This window comes from Oryzias melastigma, linkage group LG19 (assembly GCF_002922805.2).
Source record: "Oryzias melastigma strain HK-1 linkage group LG19, ASM292280v2, whole genome shotgun sequence".
Classification (NCBI taxonomy): domain Eukaryota; kingdom Metazoa; phylum Chordata; class Actinopteri; order Beloniformes; family Adrianichthyidae; genus Oryzias; species Oryzias melastigma.
Window position 1 is genome coordinate 1974573 of NC_050530.1, and position 12653 is coordinate 1987225.

At 36.4% G+C, this 12653-nt stretch overlaps 2 protein-coding genes across 3 annotated transcripts in view; both read right to left on the minus strand.

Annotated features, from left to right (window-relative positions):
* Window positions 1-624: 624 nt before the first annotated feature.
* foxl3 (forkhead box L3) lies at window positions 625-3001 on the minus strand. The gene is made up of 3 exons (XM_024285765.2): window positions 2860-3001; window positions 1325-1493; window positions 625-1256 (listed from the first exon to the last, which is right to left on the minus strand). Exons 1-3 carry the CDS (start codon window positions 2964-2966, stop codon window positions 813-815), a joined length of 720 nt encoding a protein of 239 aa, XP_024141533.1. The 5' UTR covers window positions 2967-3001; the 3' UTR covers window positions 625-812.
* An 8099-nt stretch (window positions 3002-11100) lies between these two features.
* The window catches only part of fam20cb (FAM20C golgi associated secretory pathway kinase b), a 98697-nt gene continuing 97144 nt past the window's right edge, over window positions 11101-12653 (minus strand). For both annotated transcript variants that reach the window (XM_024284887.2, XM_036217307.1), the window contains one exon: window positions 11101-12374. In XM_024284887.2, coding sequence (XP_024140655.1) covers window positions 12270-12374 — 105 coding nt within the window. In that variant the 3' untranslated portion in view covers window positions 11101-12269. The remainder of the gene's footprint in view (window positions 12375-12653) is intronic.

Here is a 12653-nt window from a genome sequence, read left to right on the forward strand (position 1 = left end):
TGAGATTCTAAAAACACCATCATCACTCCTCCAACACTGTAAAAAAGTGAGACGTTGGATCAATTCACAAAAGTTCTGTAATTTGTTATTTTTAAATTATTAAATTTCATCAAATTAAAATGTAGACTTCATGTTTCACTAAACTCAAAATTAAAATAAGATGTTTAAATGTGACAAATTACAGAACTTTTGTGAATTTATCCAACATTTTACTTTTTACAGTGGATTTTTAATTATTTTTTGGTTGATTGTTTATTTGAGTTTTCAGTCTGGGATTCATTTTCTTCACAGATTCATTTGGATCAGATTGTTGTAGGAGGTGCTGTTGTAGCCTTCAGTGACAACCAGAGTTAATCTTTAATCTAAGCGTTTTTTTGGTTTATTTTATGATTTTTTTTTGCTAACATGAAAACCTTATAATTAAATGAGGCAAAATTTCCAAATAATCAACTTTAAATGATATGTTTCTTCTTTTTTGATATAATTTTAAGCTGACAAATGTCTCAAATTCCTTTAATCACTAATTTAGCAGCAGCTTCATTTTTTAAATAAAAGACCTGTTAGAAGTTCACATCAACAAGTATTTATATCTTGAATTTGAAATAAAAAAGGAAAAAACAGAAATTTCCAGAAGGATTTGCTTTTCTTTATCGACTCTTAAGTGACTGAAAGACATAAATTAAACGTCCAACATGGCGGAGTTTGCGCGGCGGGAAGTGACAGGACAGAATGTAAACATCAACGCATGGACTCGACTGTTTTGAGCGCTGCGGGCTTCCGTACTCTGTCCGGCTGTGGAGTTCTTTGGCGGTTCAGAGAGTCCAGAAGTGGAGGTTGAGGTGTTGGGGCTCCAGAACGTGGACGGGCGGCGCGGCGGGAACCACGTGCACGGGGCCGTGAGCGGACCGGAGGCCCGGCGGCGGCGGATCCGGCGTGGACAGGATGTAGTCAATGCTGAACTTAATCTCCGACTCGGGTTTCCCCGGCGGGGCGGGGTTAAGGAGGAGGCGGCTGTGAGGGGCGCCGGGCCGGGACCTCTCGGGGTTCAGAGGGCAGAGGGTGGAGGCGGGGTCGGCCCGGCCCTCCAGAGGGTGGAAGGCGTTTTCTCCCGGGTCGTGGAGGCTGATCTTCACGTTCCGCCGGCGGCGGCGGCGGCGGAAGTTGCCGTTTTCGAACAGGTCGAGCATGGACTCGCAGCCGGTGGCAAACGTCCAGTAATTCCCCTTTCCTTTGTCGTTTCCCTCCGTCCGAGGAACCTTAAAGGAGAGGAGAAACCGTCACCTCGGGTGGAAAGGCTTCGTTTCCCGCGTGTTTCCGCCCCCACCTTGATGAAGCAGCTGTTCAGGGACAGGTTGTGGCGGATGGAGTTCTGCCAGGCCCGCTGGTTGGAGCGGTAGTACGGGAAGCGCTTCATGATGAACTCGTAGATGCCCGACAGCGTGACCCGCTGCTCGGGGCTCTGCTGGATCGCCATGGCGATCAGAGCGATGTAGCTGGCAGACACACACACGCTTTAGCAACAACACAACGTTATTTTGTCCAATTTAAGTTCAAATATCTGAATATAAGACAAAAATAACTCCCTGGTAACTTTCCAGTCGACTTGTTTGCAATTAATTTCAAAAACATCTCATTTTAATTTTATTTTCCCTTAATATTTAGGAAATCTGGAACATTTTATATTCATATATGATATATTTTTTACAAATTTGTATTAAATTGCATCATTCTAGTCTCAGTTTAAGGATAGTTGGACCTAAAATATGATAAATGTGGGGAGAAAAGGTATATAAATAAAAATACATATAAAAAACAATTTATTTGAGCCAAAAGTGCTTGTTTGAAGACATAATATTGTTTTAATAAGATAAATCAATCTCCATATGAGGGGTTAGAGCTTATTTTAAGCTTGAATTTATCACAATTTATGATAAGAAGTCTTACTAAGACAAATTCTACCAGTTATTTAGTAGATTTTTCAGCAAAAATAAGAAAAAACATGTATTTCCTTGAATATTTTTAACTAGTTTTGTGAATATTTGATCAACATTTTTTTTATTTTACTGCAGATTTATTAATTAAATGTCCAATTGGTCTGTAATAATAATAAAATTATTATGTAATTATTATTTAAAAAGCAGATTTTTGATTGAGAAATTAAATTTAATGTAAAAAATGTGTTTAACTATTTAAATACACTTTGGATTCATTTTTTAATAGCTTTATTTAAAAAAACATTTTTAAAGTTTCTAAAACTAAAATCTACCTTTAGAAAATCTATAAATGTTCCTAAAAGCATTTGAAATTTTTTTTGTTTTTTTAAACCTCATATTTTCACAATAAAAGTCCTAAAAACATAAAAAATATTTGCAAAATTATTGTTTTTAGCATTTAATTTGTTTTGTGTTTTAAACCTGATATTTTCCAATTAAATTAAGCTGCTGTCCAAAACAAAACTACTTTATTACAAATTTAAATAAAAAATTGGCTAAAAAATGATTTTTATATATAAATGTTTAAATATTGAGTTTTTTTGTCATCAGATATTGAAAAAGTGAAAATATTTCCAACAGCAGAAACTGTTTTAAACTCAAAATAGACAGATTTATTTTTTTAAATTACCAAAAAATGTAGCTCACAAAGTAATTTTTTTTTATTTTAGTAGTTTTATCTCTCAATAATATATGATAAATCCTTTAAAAATAACGTGTTTTTTTGTTGTTTTTTTACAGATGTTGAGAGAATCGGTTCAGTAAATAGTATGTATTCAAAGTTTAAATCTACACTGTTTATGTTTTTTAAATATAAACGATCAAATAAATGAACATTAAATCAACGTTCCTCGCTCCAGACACGGACCTGTACGCGGGTCGGCAGATCTTCTTCTCCTCGTCCGTGCTGGAGGAAGGGTATCCGTCCCCGTCGTAGTTGAAGCAGTTGAAGGGGTAGTGGGAGTTGTCGAACATTTCTCCTCCTGGGGGGTCCGAGCTGTCCTCCTGCAGACCAGAACCAGAACCAGAACCCGGCAGCAGAGCCTCGTCCTGCAGCTCAGCTCTCTGCCGGCTGAGTCTCTCTGAGGCTGGTGAACACAGACCCCCCCTCCTTCAGTCCTCCCCCAGACGAACACCACCCACCACAAACTCAAACATCCTGTAGATGCAGCATTAAATGTTCTATTGAGAGGTAACAGTTCTGCAGAACATCTCTGAGAGTTCAAATCCGATGTTTGAATGTGGTTCTGGTTGAAGTTCCTGCAGACATCCATTCATGGATTCACATTTGATAGTTTTCTACAATTCTACAAATGTTCTTGTGAACTTAGAGTAAAAAAAAACAAACTTTTTAATGAATTCTGCAGCTTAAACTGATATTACTAAAGTAATACTGAAATATTACTTTTTAAATTGGGTAATCTGATTACATTTTCATTCATTTGATAAAACTACCTTTAAATGAGAGGGAGTTTAATGTTTTTAGTTTTGTAGTTACAAACTATTGAGATGGAGATCTTGACTGAAGAGTTTGAGAGGTTTTAGTGTTGAATTTAAATTAAAAAAGAGATTGACTTCCTGTCTGTAAGGATGAGCGGTTTTTATTTGTCACAGTTGAAGATTTTTGCTGAGTAGAATCGGAAAAAAAAAAACTGCTATCAAATCCGATCCGGTTGTACGGAGCCAATAAAGAGACATTGAAGTTAAATTTTAAAAAATTGATGTTAAAAAAAAAATTCTGGTTACTAACTGGTGATTTCTCTTTTCGTTAACTTCCGGGGGTAATCCCAGGGTGGGATTATATAAGTTCGTTTTCTTCCACTGGATTTCAAGTGATTGAAAAAAAAATTTTTTTTTACTTGAATTTTTATTTTTTATGTCCCTTTAAGGGCTCCGTACAATTAGGATTTTTTTGATGAACAACAATAAATAATTGACTTAGAAATACACTCCATCATTACTAAAATGAATCTGCCTTTCTACTGGTGTTCCACATGGCTCTATTCTCAGCCCTCTACTATTTTCAGCCAATATTTCATCTTGAACTCCATCATTTTCACAGATGTTTAGGGTTTGTTTGTTGACTGTTTTTATCTATATTCTTCTTTTTTCTCCAGATGAAAGATGCCAACACTCCCAACACGTCCGTATTGGTCTGACAAACGTCTTTCCTTGGCTGAGAGAAGAATAAACGTCCAGATCTTCCCGTCTCACCACAACTTCCACATCAACAATTCTACCAGAAATGTGCAAAAACTCTTCACCAACCAGGTTAACCTCAGAGAGAATGTGACTTCCATCTCCTGAGTATGAATGTTTGCTCTTTAACTCATCAGAATTTTTCAGTTTACAAACCCCATTTAAGTCGAGTTTCTGACAGGAAACTCGACTTAAATGTTACGGGTTGTCGGGTCTAGGTGATCTGGAGGAGCGCATTGGGGGCTCGTCCGGGATCCCCCCGGCCCAACAAAGGCTTCGGCCGCAACACAAAATACAGCAGAACGTTTCGATTTTAACTATTAAAACTGAAAAAGTCACACAAACAAAAACCTTCACCAACCGATCACTGAACTCCAGGGATCCAGCAGAACATCACGAACTAAAGGTCCAACTGCCTCAAAAATGTTACTTTTGAAATAAAACAATCTACTTTTTTTTAATAAGACACCTAACTTTAAAAGCACAACTGACTCAGTTTTTACTTGTGTTTCTTTTCGGATTGTAAAAATTCTTCTTATTTTCTATGCACTTTCTGCAATTTTTTGCGATTTTTGTGATTTTTTTTTTCCGTTTCATAGAAATGTACTTTGGAACTTAAGCAATATTGGTATCAAAACGTCCAGCACGTTCAGGACATTCCTGCTTGTAGTTTGGTATTCATAAATTTTACGCTTTTTTAAAATCTCGTAAAATGTTTTGAAATGTTTAAAGAAATTCTTCACATTCTATGTGGGTTTTCTGCAAATTATGCAAGTTTAGTGTCAAAACGTTCATCACATTCTGGACATTCTTGGTTGTTCTCTTGGTATTCATATCTTAACATGCATTTTAAAATTTTTCGCAATTTTTGCGATTTTTCAGCCTCGTGAAAATTCTCTTTGAAACTTCACCAATATTGATATCAAAACGATCAGCACGTTCAGGACATTTAGAGTTGTATTTTTGTTATTCATAAATTTTACAGCTTTTGAAATTTCATACAATTTTTTGCGATTTTTAAAGAAATTCTTCACATTCTGTGTGCGCTTTCTGCAAATTATGCAAGTTTATTATCAAAACGTTCCTCTTATTCTGGACATTCTTGCTTTTTCTCTTGGTATGCATATCTTTACATGCTTTTTAAAATTTTTCGCAATTTTTGCGATTTTTCAGCCTCGCGAAAATTCACTTTGAAACTTCAGCAATATTGGTATCAAAACGCTCAGCACGTTCAGGACATTTAGAGTTGTATTTTTGGGATTCAGACTTTTTACTGTTTTTGAAATTTTACGCAATATTAGCGATTTTACAAGAAATTCTTGGAACATCTTTGTGCACTTTCTGCAAATTCTTAAGGTTGGTATCAAAACGTTCAGTACATTCAGAACATTTTGGTTCTTTTCAAAGCATCTTCGCTGACAACATTCAGCATAAAGTATTCACACTAACATTATCAAAGGTAATGCAAATGTTCTAGTTACACTCGATTTTGTCATTGTCAGCAAAATAAACTACAAAATATTTCCATGTAAATAGCAAAAAAATATTATTTTTGGGGATTATAACATTTCATGTGAATTAATTCTATTTAACTTTGACATTTTTAGCATATTTGTTCATTTGTTTTAGATTTTAATATCATTTGAGCCAATTTCTTTCTAAGTAAAACTGACTTTTGACAATTTTACTACTTTCTAGTGATTTTGTCTCAAATTTAATGTTCTTTTCCTCCTTTTAGGGTCAGAGTTGGATGTAGAGGACTTGAAAACATGGGATTTCTCCAGCTCTGTTTGAGAAATTTAAGATATTTCCCCAGGTTTGTTGTTGTTTTAAATTTTATTTGCTCTACACCTTTCTGGATTTTTTTTTTGTGTCTCATTACAAGCTAGAAACAAAAGAAAAAAAATGACTCAAATAAGTCAAAATCCTTTTGCTCAATAGAAAAGAGGCAAAATGCTGGACTAATTGGTGTTAATTTAGCATGCATCGTCATTTTTCTGTATTTTGGAAACAAAAACGTGGATTTATAGTTTATAAACAAATGCAAATTTTTTTCACATTTTGTTCTAAAATGAGTCATTTACACTTATTCCTCTAGTTTTTGCTACTCTAATCAGAATCAACTTCAAAAATACAAAACCTATGTGTAAAACTAGCAAAAAAATAATAATTTTAGGCATTTAATTTGAATTACTCTATCATAAAGTCAGACTTTTAGCGTATTTTTCCTTGTTTTTCTAGATTTTGACATCATATTATACAATTTCTTGCTACAATTTCACTGCGTTCTAGTGATTTTTGACCTAACTTTTCCCCTCCTCGGGGTCAGAGTTGGAGCTCCGGGACATGAAGACCTGGACTTCTCCTGCTGACGGCCTCCCTGCAGTCGTGTTCAGGGTGGTCCTCTGGACTCTCCTTCTGTTCCGTGTTTTATTTTGCTTCCTTTTATAGCTCAATCTCTCTATCTGTACTTAAAACAGCAAACTCCAAATCAACAAACAGAATATTTGTTTTGTTTTTTCTCTCCGTTAACTCTTTGGAGTGTGTGTGTGTGAGAGTCTGGCAGACGTTTAGTCAACAACGGGAAGTTTTGTAGATGATATCTATAATGCTCTGTAATGGCCACAAATTGTTTCCGTGTCTATAAAATAAGGGGATGTGTATTTTTAAGAGCTCTTAACGGGGCAATTGCAGGTCTCCCATGAGTCGGCGAGGCCGGGACAACAGCCCGAGGTCTGCGGGGCCGTGTGTGTGGTCTCGCCGGAGTCACCGATCGGCCCCACTCCTAACGCTGAGAATAACTCCAGTTTGGACGAGATCCTCTGGAAGCCGGTAAACCAGCCGTGACCTTTGTTGATCCTGTCAATGAAACCCCAAACCCGATGGAGACAGAAACCGGCTTAAAAAGGTAAAAACAGCCGTTAGTAGTTTGAGCATTTCTTCCAAATGATCTGTTAAACGCTGATGTTTCAGATGGAGAGGTCACTGCTCAGATCTGATAAGCACCTCGGCGCTGGCTCCCATGACGAGGCTTCCTCTGGAGCCCCGCCAGCCGGCCCAATTACAGCCCCGGGCCCTCCGCCGGTCGCCCTCCGTCCCTCTGATGGCCATCTTCCTCCGTCCGGCGCTGCGGCCGCCTCCTCGCTCGTGTAAACTGGCCGACAGGCCTTTCCGGGGGCTGTTCTGTGAGGAAAAGGTTATCAAAACACCACGGAGGACTGTAAACACGCTCCTGCCGTGATCCGAGGCCCGCTTTTTCTACAGCGAGGCTCAGAAACATCCTTTGTATTTCATCATTTAGTCCCAAAATGACATTTTATGAGCGTAAAAGTTGTAAAAGCTGCTGATTGGATCCACTTTGATTCAAATTTTCAAACAGAAACATATTTATAGGAGTCCAAACTCGATTCTTTTAGCTTCATTGTGTCAGTTTGAGCTTTTTTCTTCAACATTTCATGAATCAGGATGAAAATAAATAAATAAAGACATAAAAAGCAGGAAGTCTTCCTCCCTGAATCATAAACTAAATCCTCCGTAACTCTGCAGCTAAGCCTCGGATTATGAAGAAATGCTCCAATGAAAAGAAAGAAAAGGTTTCTGATCGTTCAGAAATCCTTTCACCGAATTCTGTTTTTTTGTTTCTCCTGGAAAAAGGTGTAAAAACATTTCAAACATGGATTTATTGGTGTGTTTTATAAACTTAAGCATCTTTTTCTGCAGCTTTTACTGCAAAAACGGCCTCTCCACTTTAGAAGTAAATAGAAAATTCTTAGAAAATGTTTTCTTAAATAAGCAAAATAAAAATCAAAACGATTTACCAAAAAATTCTAAATTTTATACTTAAAATTGTCTCTTATATATACTGTAAACGTACATATTTTGGTTTTTGTTCAACTGACAAAATATAACCTGATATCTAAGATAAATTCATTACAACTATAAAAAGTTGGTCCAAACCTTTTTATTTCAGTAAGATAATGTCTTAGATCTTGCAAATAATTAGATTTTGTCTTTAAAACATTTTTTATGCTAGATTTTGTACTTAAGTTTTCTAACTGACAAACATTTTTGAGTATAAATGGTTTTCCCTAATGTTTTATTATTTATTTTAATCTTTTTTTTTAAATCTCGTATTTCTGAGATGGTGATTAATTTTTTTTAATCTTTCATTTTTCCATTTGTTTTTTTTTACATCAAATTTCAAAGACCCACTCTGATAAAACAAAACCAACACAACAAAATAAAGCATAACAGAACAGAACAAACAAAACCAACCAAAATACAACAAAACATAACACACAAGAAAGTGTTAAACAAAACACACAAAAAAGCAAATTAAAGCAAAACAAACCCAAACAAGCCAAAACATAACAAAGTATATAATGATAATAATACTAATAATAACAACACAAAACGCAACAAAACAAACACAGAAATCTTTGCAAAACAAAACCCACCAAAAAAAAACAAAGCAAAAAAAAAACAGAACAACAAAATAACAAACAACAAAACACAATAAAACAAAACATCAAAACAAATAAAAAACAAAACAAAGCATAAAAAATGAAACAAAGCAAAACAAAACAAAAACAAAAAATAAAGCAAAACACAAAAATCAACAAAACAAAAAACAAAACAACAACAACGCAACAAAACATAACACAGCAAAACAAATAAAACAAAACATCATAACAAAAAAAAACAAAGCAAAAAACACAACAGGAAACAAGCACACAAAACAAAAAATTTGAGCAAATCAAAACAGGACAAAACACAAAAACAAAGCAAAACACGGAAACAAACAAAAAAGCAAAAATAAAATAAATGTGTTTTTGGTGTTCTTTGTGATGATGGAGAAGATATGATAATATAATTAAGATTAAAGTTTTTCTGATTTCTCTAAAAATGTCAGTAGCACGATTAAAAGACTCTGTGAACACTTTTACTACAGGCACAAGATGATCGCCGTGGAGATTTAATAGAACTTGTGTTATTTGTTGTTATGTTGTTATTAACTGGTGCAGATGTTATTTGTGAAAGTCTTTGCATGAGAGAAACGTGACACTTTTCATGGTTCTGATGGATCCGTCTGCTGGACCATCTGCAGAGGTTTACTGCCCCCTACTGGACCGGTACTGTCTTGAACCAGAACCCATTCATCTTCTGTTGGAATCCATCACTGTTTGTCGTATTTGTGTAAGACGTTAACATCTTTCTGATTGGTTTCACGCCTGGTTAGCGGTGAGTTACGGTGACAGATTAACCAAACTCGTTTACATAAACCTGAGCTGCTCCTCAAACTGCTGCCACGCCTCTGGATCCAAACATCTCCTTTTCTGATAAAAGGAGCTCCTCTTCCTCGTTCTCCTCGGCCTTCAATGAGAAAAAGTTTGTTTTGCAACAGTTATGAAACGATTACTGGAACTTCTCCCCAACGGATTATTTGTTTTCCCATCATTCACATAGTGGATTATGTTCCTGTCAGTCTGGATTAGAAATGGAGAAACTGGACACACAACCTTAACCAGAAACCTGCTGAAATGCACGAGAAAATCTGGCGTCCCACAATGCACCTGTGATATGTAACCACTGTTATGGTTTCTGTTTCCAGATCAGTCATAAACTGAAGGTTATCGAACTGGATTTACAGGAAAATGTTATTAAACAATTGGAGTCTTATGAAACAGCTCTATTGAAGACCAACTTGTGGATCAGAAACAGACTTTATCTTTTTATTTATTATGTTTATCACTTGAGTTCTTTCATGTTTTGATATTAGTCCAAATGAAACTTGACATTTCTTTTTAAATGTCTGTTCAATTCTCCTATTTATAGCTTGAGTTATATTGTTTTGTTGACCTCTTAAGAGCCAATTTTTCTTCATCTTTTTGAAAATAAATGTAAATTTTTTTTTTATACATTTTACATTTCAAATGTAAAAAAAAAAAAAAAAAAAAAAAAATGGGCTCAAACAATTTTTGCTATATTCCCACTGATATTGGTTTCCTTCTAGTGGTTGTTTCCTGCTAACAACCACTAGAGGGCACTGTAGTTTCATTGTTTGATACTGACAAATATCGAGGAAAATCTGACCGTTCTCCTCTTAAATTTTAATTATTTGAATTAAGACAATTATATGTTTGTTTGTTTTTCCCTTTCTCAAACTAATCAGTAAGATGTCAAACTGGGTCCCTTTTGTTGGCATAAACAGAAGTCAACTCCCTCCAAAGGTTTCTGGGTTGAGATCTGGAGACTGACTGGTCCACCCGCTCTCTGCAGGTCATCCTCTAGGTCCCCCGTGTGGTTCTGGGGTTCTTGTGATCATTTTGACCCCACAGGGTGAAGGGAGACCCAGATGGAGGGAGATTATCAGTAGTCTTCTATCTCCTAATAAGCGCTGATTTCTTCCCAGCAAGCTGCTCACCTGTTGCAGATTCAGTCTTCACGTCTGGTGCAGGTCAACTATTTTGTTTCTGGTGTCCTAAGATAGCTCTTTGGTGGAGTTTGGAGTGTTTGAGGTTGTGGACGGGTGTCTTTTATAGACATAACAAGTTCAAACAGGTGACATTAATACAGGTCAGAGGATCCTCTTACAGAAGAAGTTACTTGTTTGTTATTAACCAAATACTTGTTTTCCATCATAATTTGCAAATAAATTCTTTAAAAATTAGACTTTTTTTTTGTCTCATAAGTACCTAATATATGTATTATGACATATTTAGTAATCTTTATTAAAATAAAAGCAATTTTTTTACATTTAAGCTAGCTGCACATTTTTCCAGACTTTTTTATATTATTTATTTGTTCTTCACTTGTTAGTAATTTTATATCCAGAGGATCTTTTAACAAATAGAGACTTAAGAACTAGGATGAATTAGAATGATTCTTCAAATAAAAAGTAAAGTCAGACTCAATGCTTATTCGATTTATTGCACTTTTACCATGATGCAAAGAAAAGAAAGAAAAAAAAATCCACAGAAACAAATGGGGCAAATTAAAAAAATTAAAATGATAAAAAGCAGATTGACTTTAGGACGCCCATCTGAGGCTCCACCCACACATCCACGCACGCTGATGCTGCCCTGACACCGACAGGACAACGGGAACTGAGAGTCGGATGGAGTCCGCACAGCCACACCAAGACCTCAGCATCTCACCTATTGCTCGTACCCTTTCGGCTAAGAAACCAGACATTCAAGTATTTCTATCATTGCACAGGCACTAGATTTTCCTACTGTATATATTAACTTTCAGCCAGTGACTGAGTCATTGACACCAACAGTTAAGGTATCAGCAGTTGGCGATGAAGGAAATGTACATCCTGGAGAAGAAACCCTCCACAACAGCAACATTTGGACATCAAATATATATTACAAATAATCAAAAGTGTCATGTTTGGCCTTTTTAAAGCATAAAAAAAGAGATGAAAGCTGTAAACAGAGGTGGAGCGCCACGTGGATGGTTGTACACATGCAAGTCTGCCCTCTGCTGGGCAAAACAAGGTAGTGCGCCTCTGCGATGATTCGCTTTGCTGCAGCAGTTTTGGTCAAATTTAGCACTTAATTTCAAACAATAAATATGACTTTTGTAATAAATACTCTCAAAGACATGTAACAGCTTTGGGGATAAAAGGACGACAGGAGTAAGCCTGCACTCCGATTCAATCCAGGAACAAAGTTCTAAAAAGCAGAAAACGCGCTCCTCGTCCCGCTCCTCCGTCCTGATCGACTCGTAAAAAAACTTGCATTGGTGGTGAAGAGAATTAGAAACTCAAAGTTTAGCTGCGGAAGAGACGCTGTTTGAGGCCCTCAGAATTCACTGAATTCAAAAACAGAGGTCCTAAAGCAGACGGGAAGCCGTCCTCTGGTTTGGTTGCTGCGGTGGACTGACGGGGCGGTGAGGCGGTCCTACTCTACGTCTTAAGGAGTCCGGGTGACGCTGTGGTCAGGAGCTTCCTGCAGCTTCGTCAAAGTCCAGCAGGTCCTCCGCGGATGCAGAGCTCCGCGGTAAAAGTTCCAGAGCGGACCGGATCGGCTCAGGAGAGAGTCCGTCCAATCTGGCCGCCGGCGCCGCAGGCAGCTACCTCCGCCTCGGTCCCATATGGTCTTGGTCTCCCAGGAGGTCGTCCTCCACCACGTAGATGTAGCCCTCTTTTCCGATGCAGTCAGAGAGAGCGTTCAACACCTGCAGACGGAGAAATAAAATACAAGATTTACTGACATTTGAAAAAATAAAAACTTCATTTAGTGACTTTAACAAAGAAACTATGAGCCACTTTTTAGATCACGGATACAAGTCTACTATATATGTATATATATAGATATATACATATATATATATATAGATATATAGATATATATCTATATATATATATGTATATATATATATATAGATATATAGATATATATCTATATATATATACATATATATATACGTATATATACACACACACACATATTTATA

Coding starts and splice junctions, on each gene's coding strand:
- foxl3 (XM_024285765.2), bottom strand. CDS start 2,966: ATGTTCGACAACTCCCACTACCCCTTCAACTGCTTCAACTACGACGGG. Junction 1,494..2,859: donor ATCTGCCGACCCGCGTACAG/GTCCGTGTCTGG, acceptor TGTGTCTGCCAG/CTACATCGCTCTGATCGCCA. Junction 1,257..1,324: donor TGAACAGCTGCTTCATCAAG/GTGGGGGCGGAA, acceptor CTCTCCTTTAAG/GTTCCTCGGACGGAGGGAAA.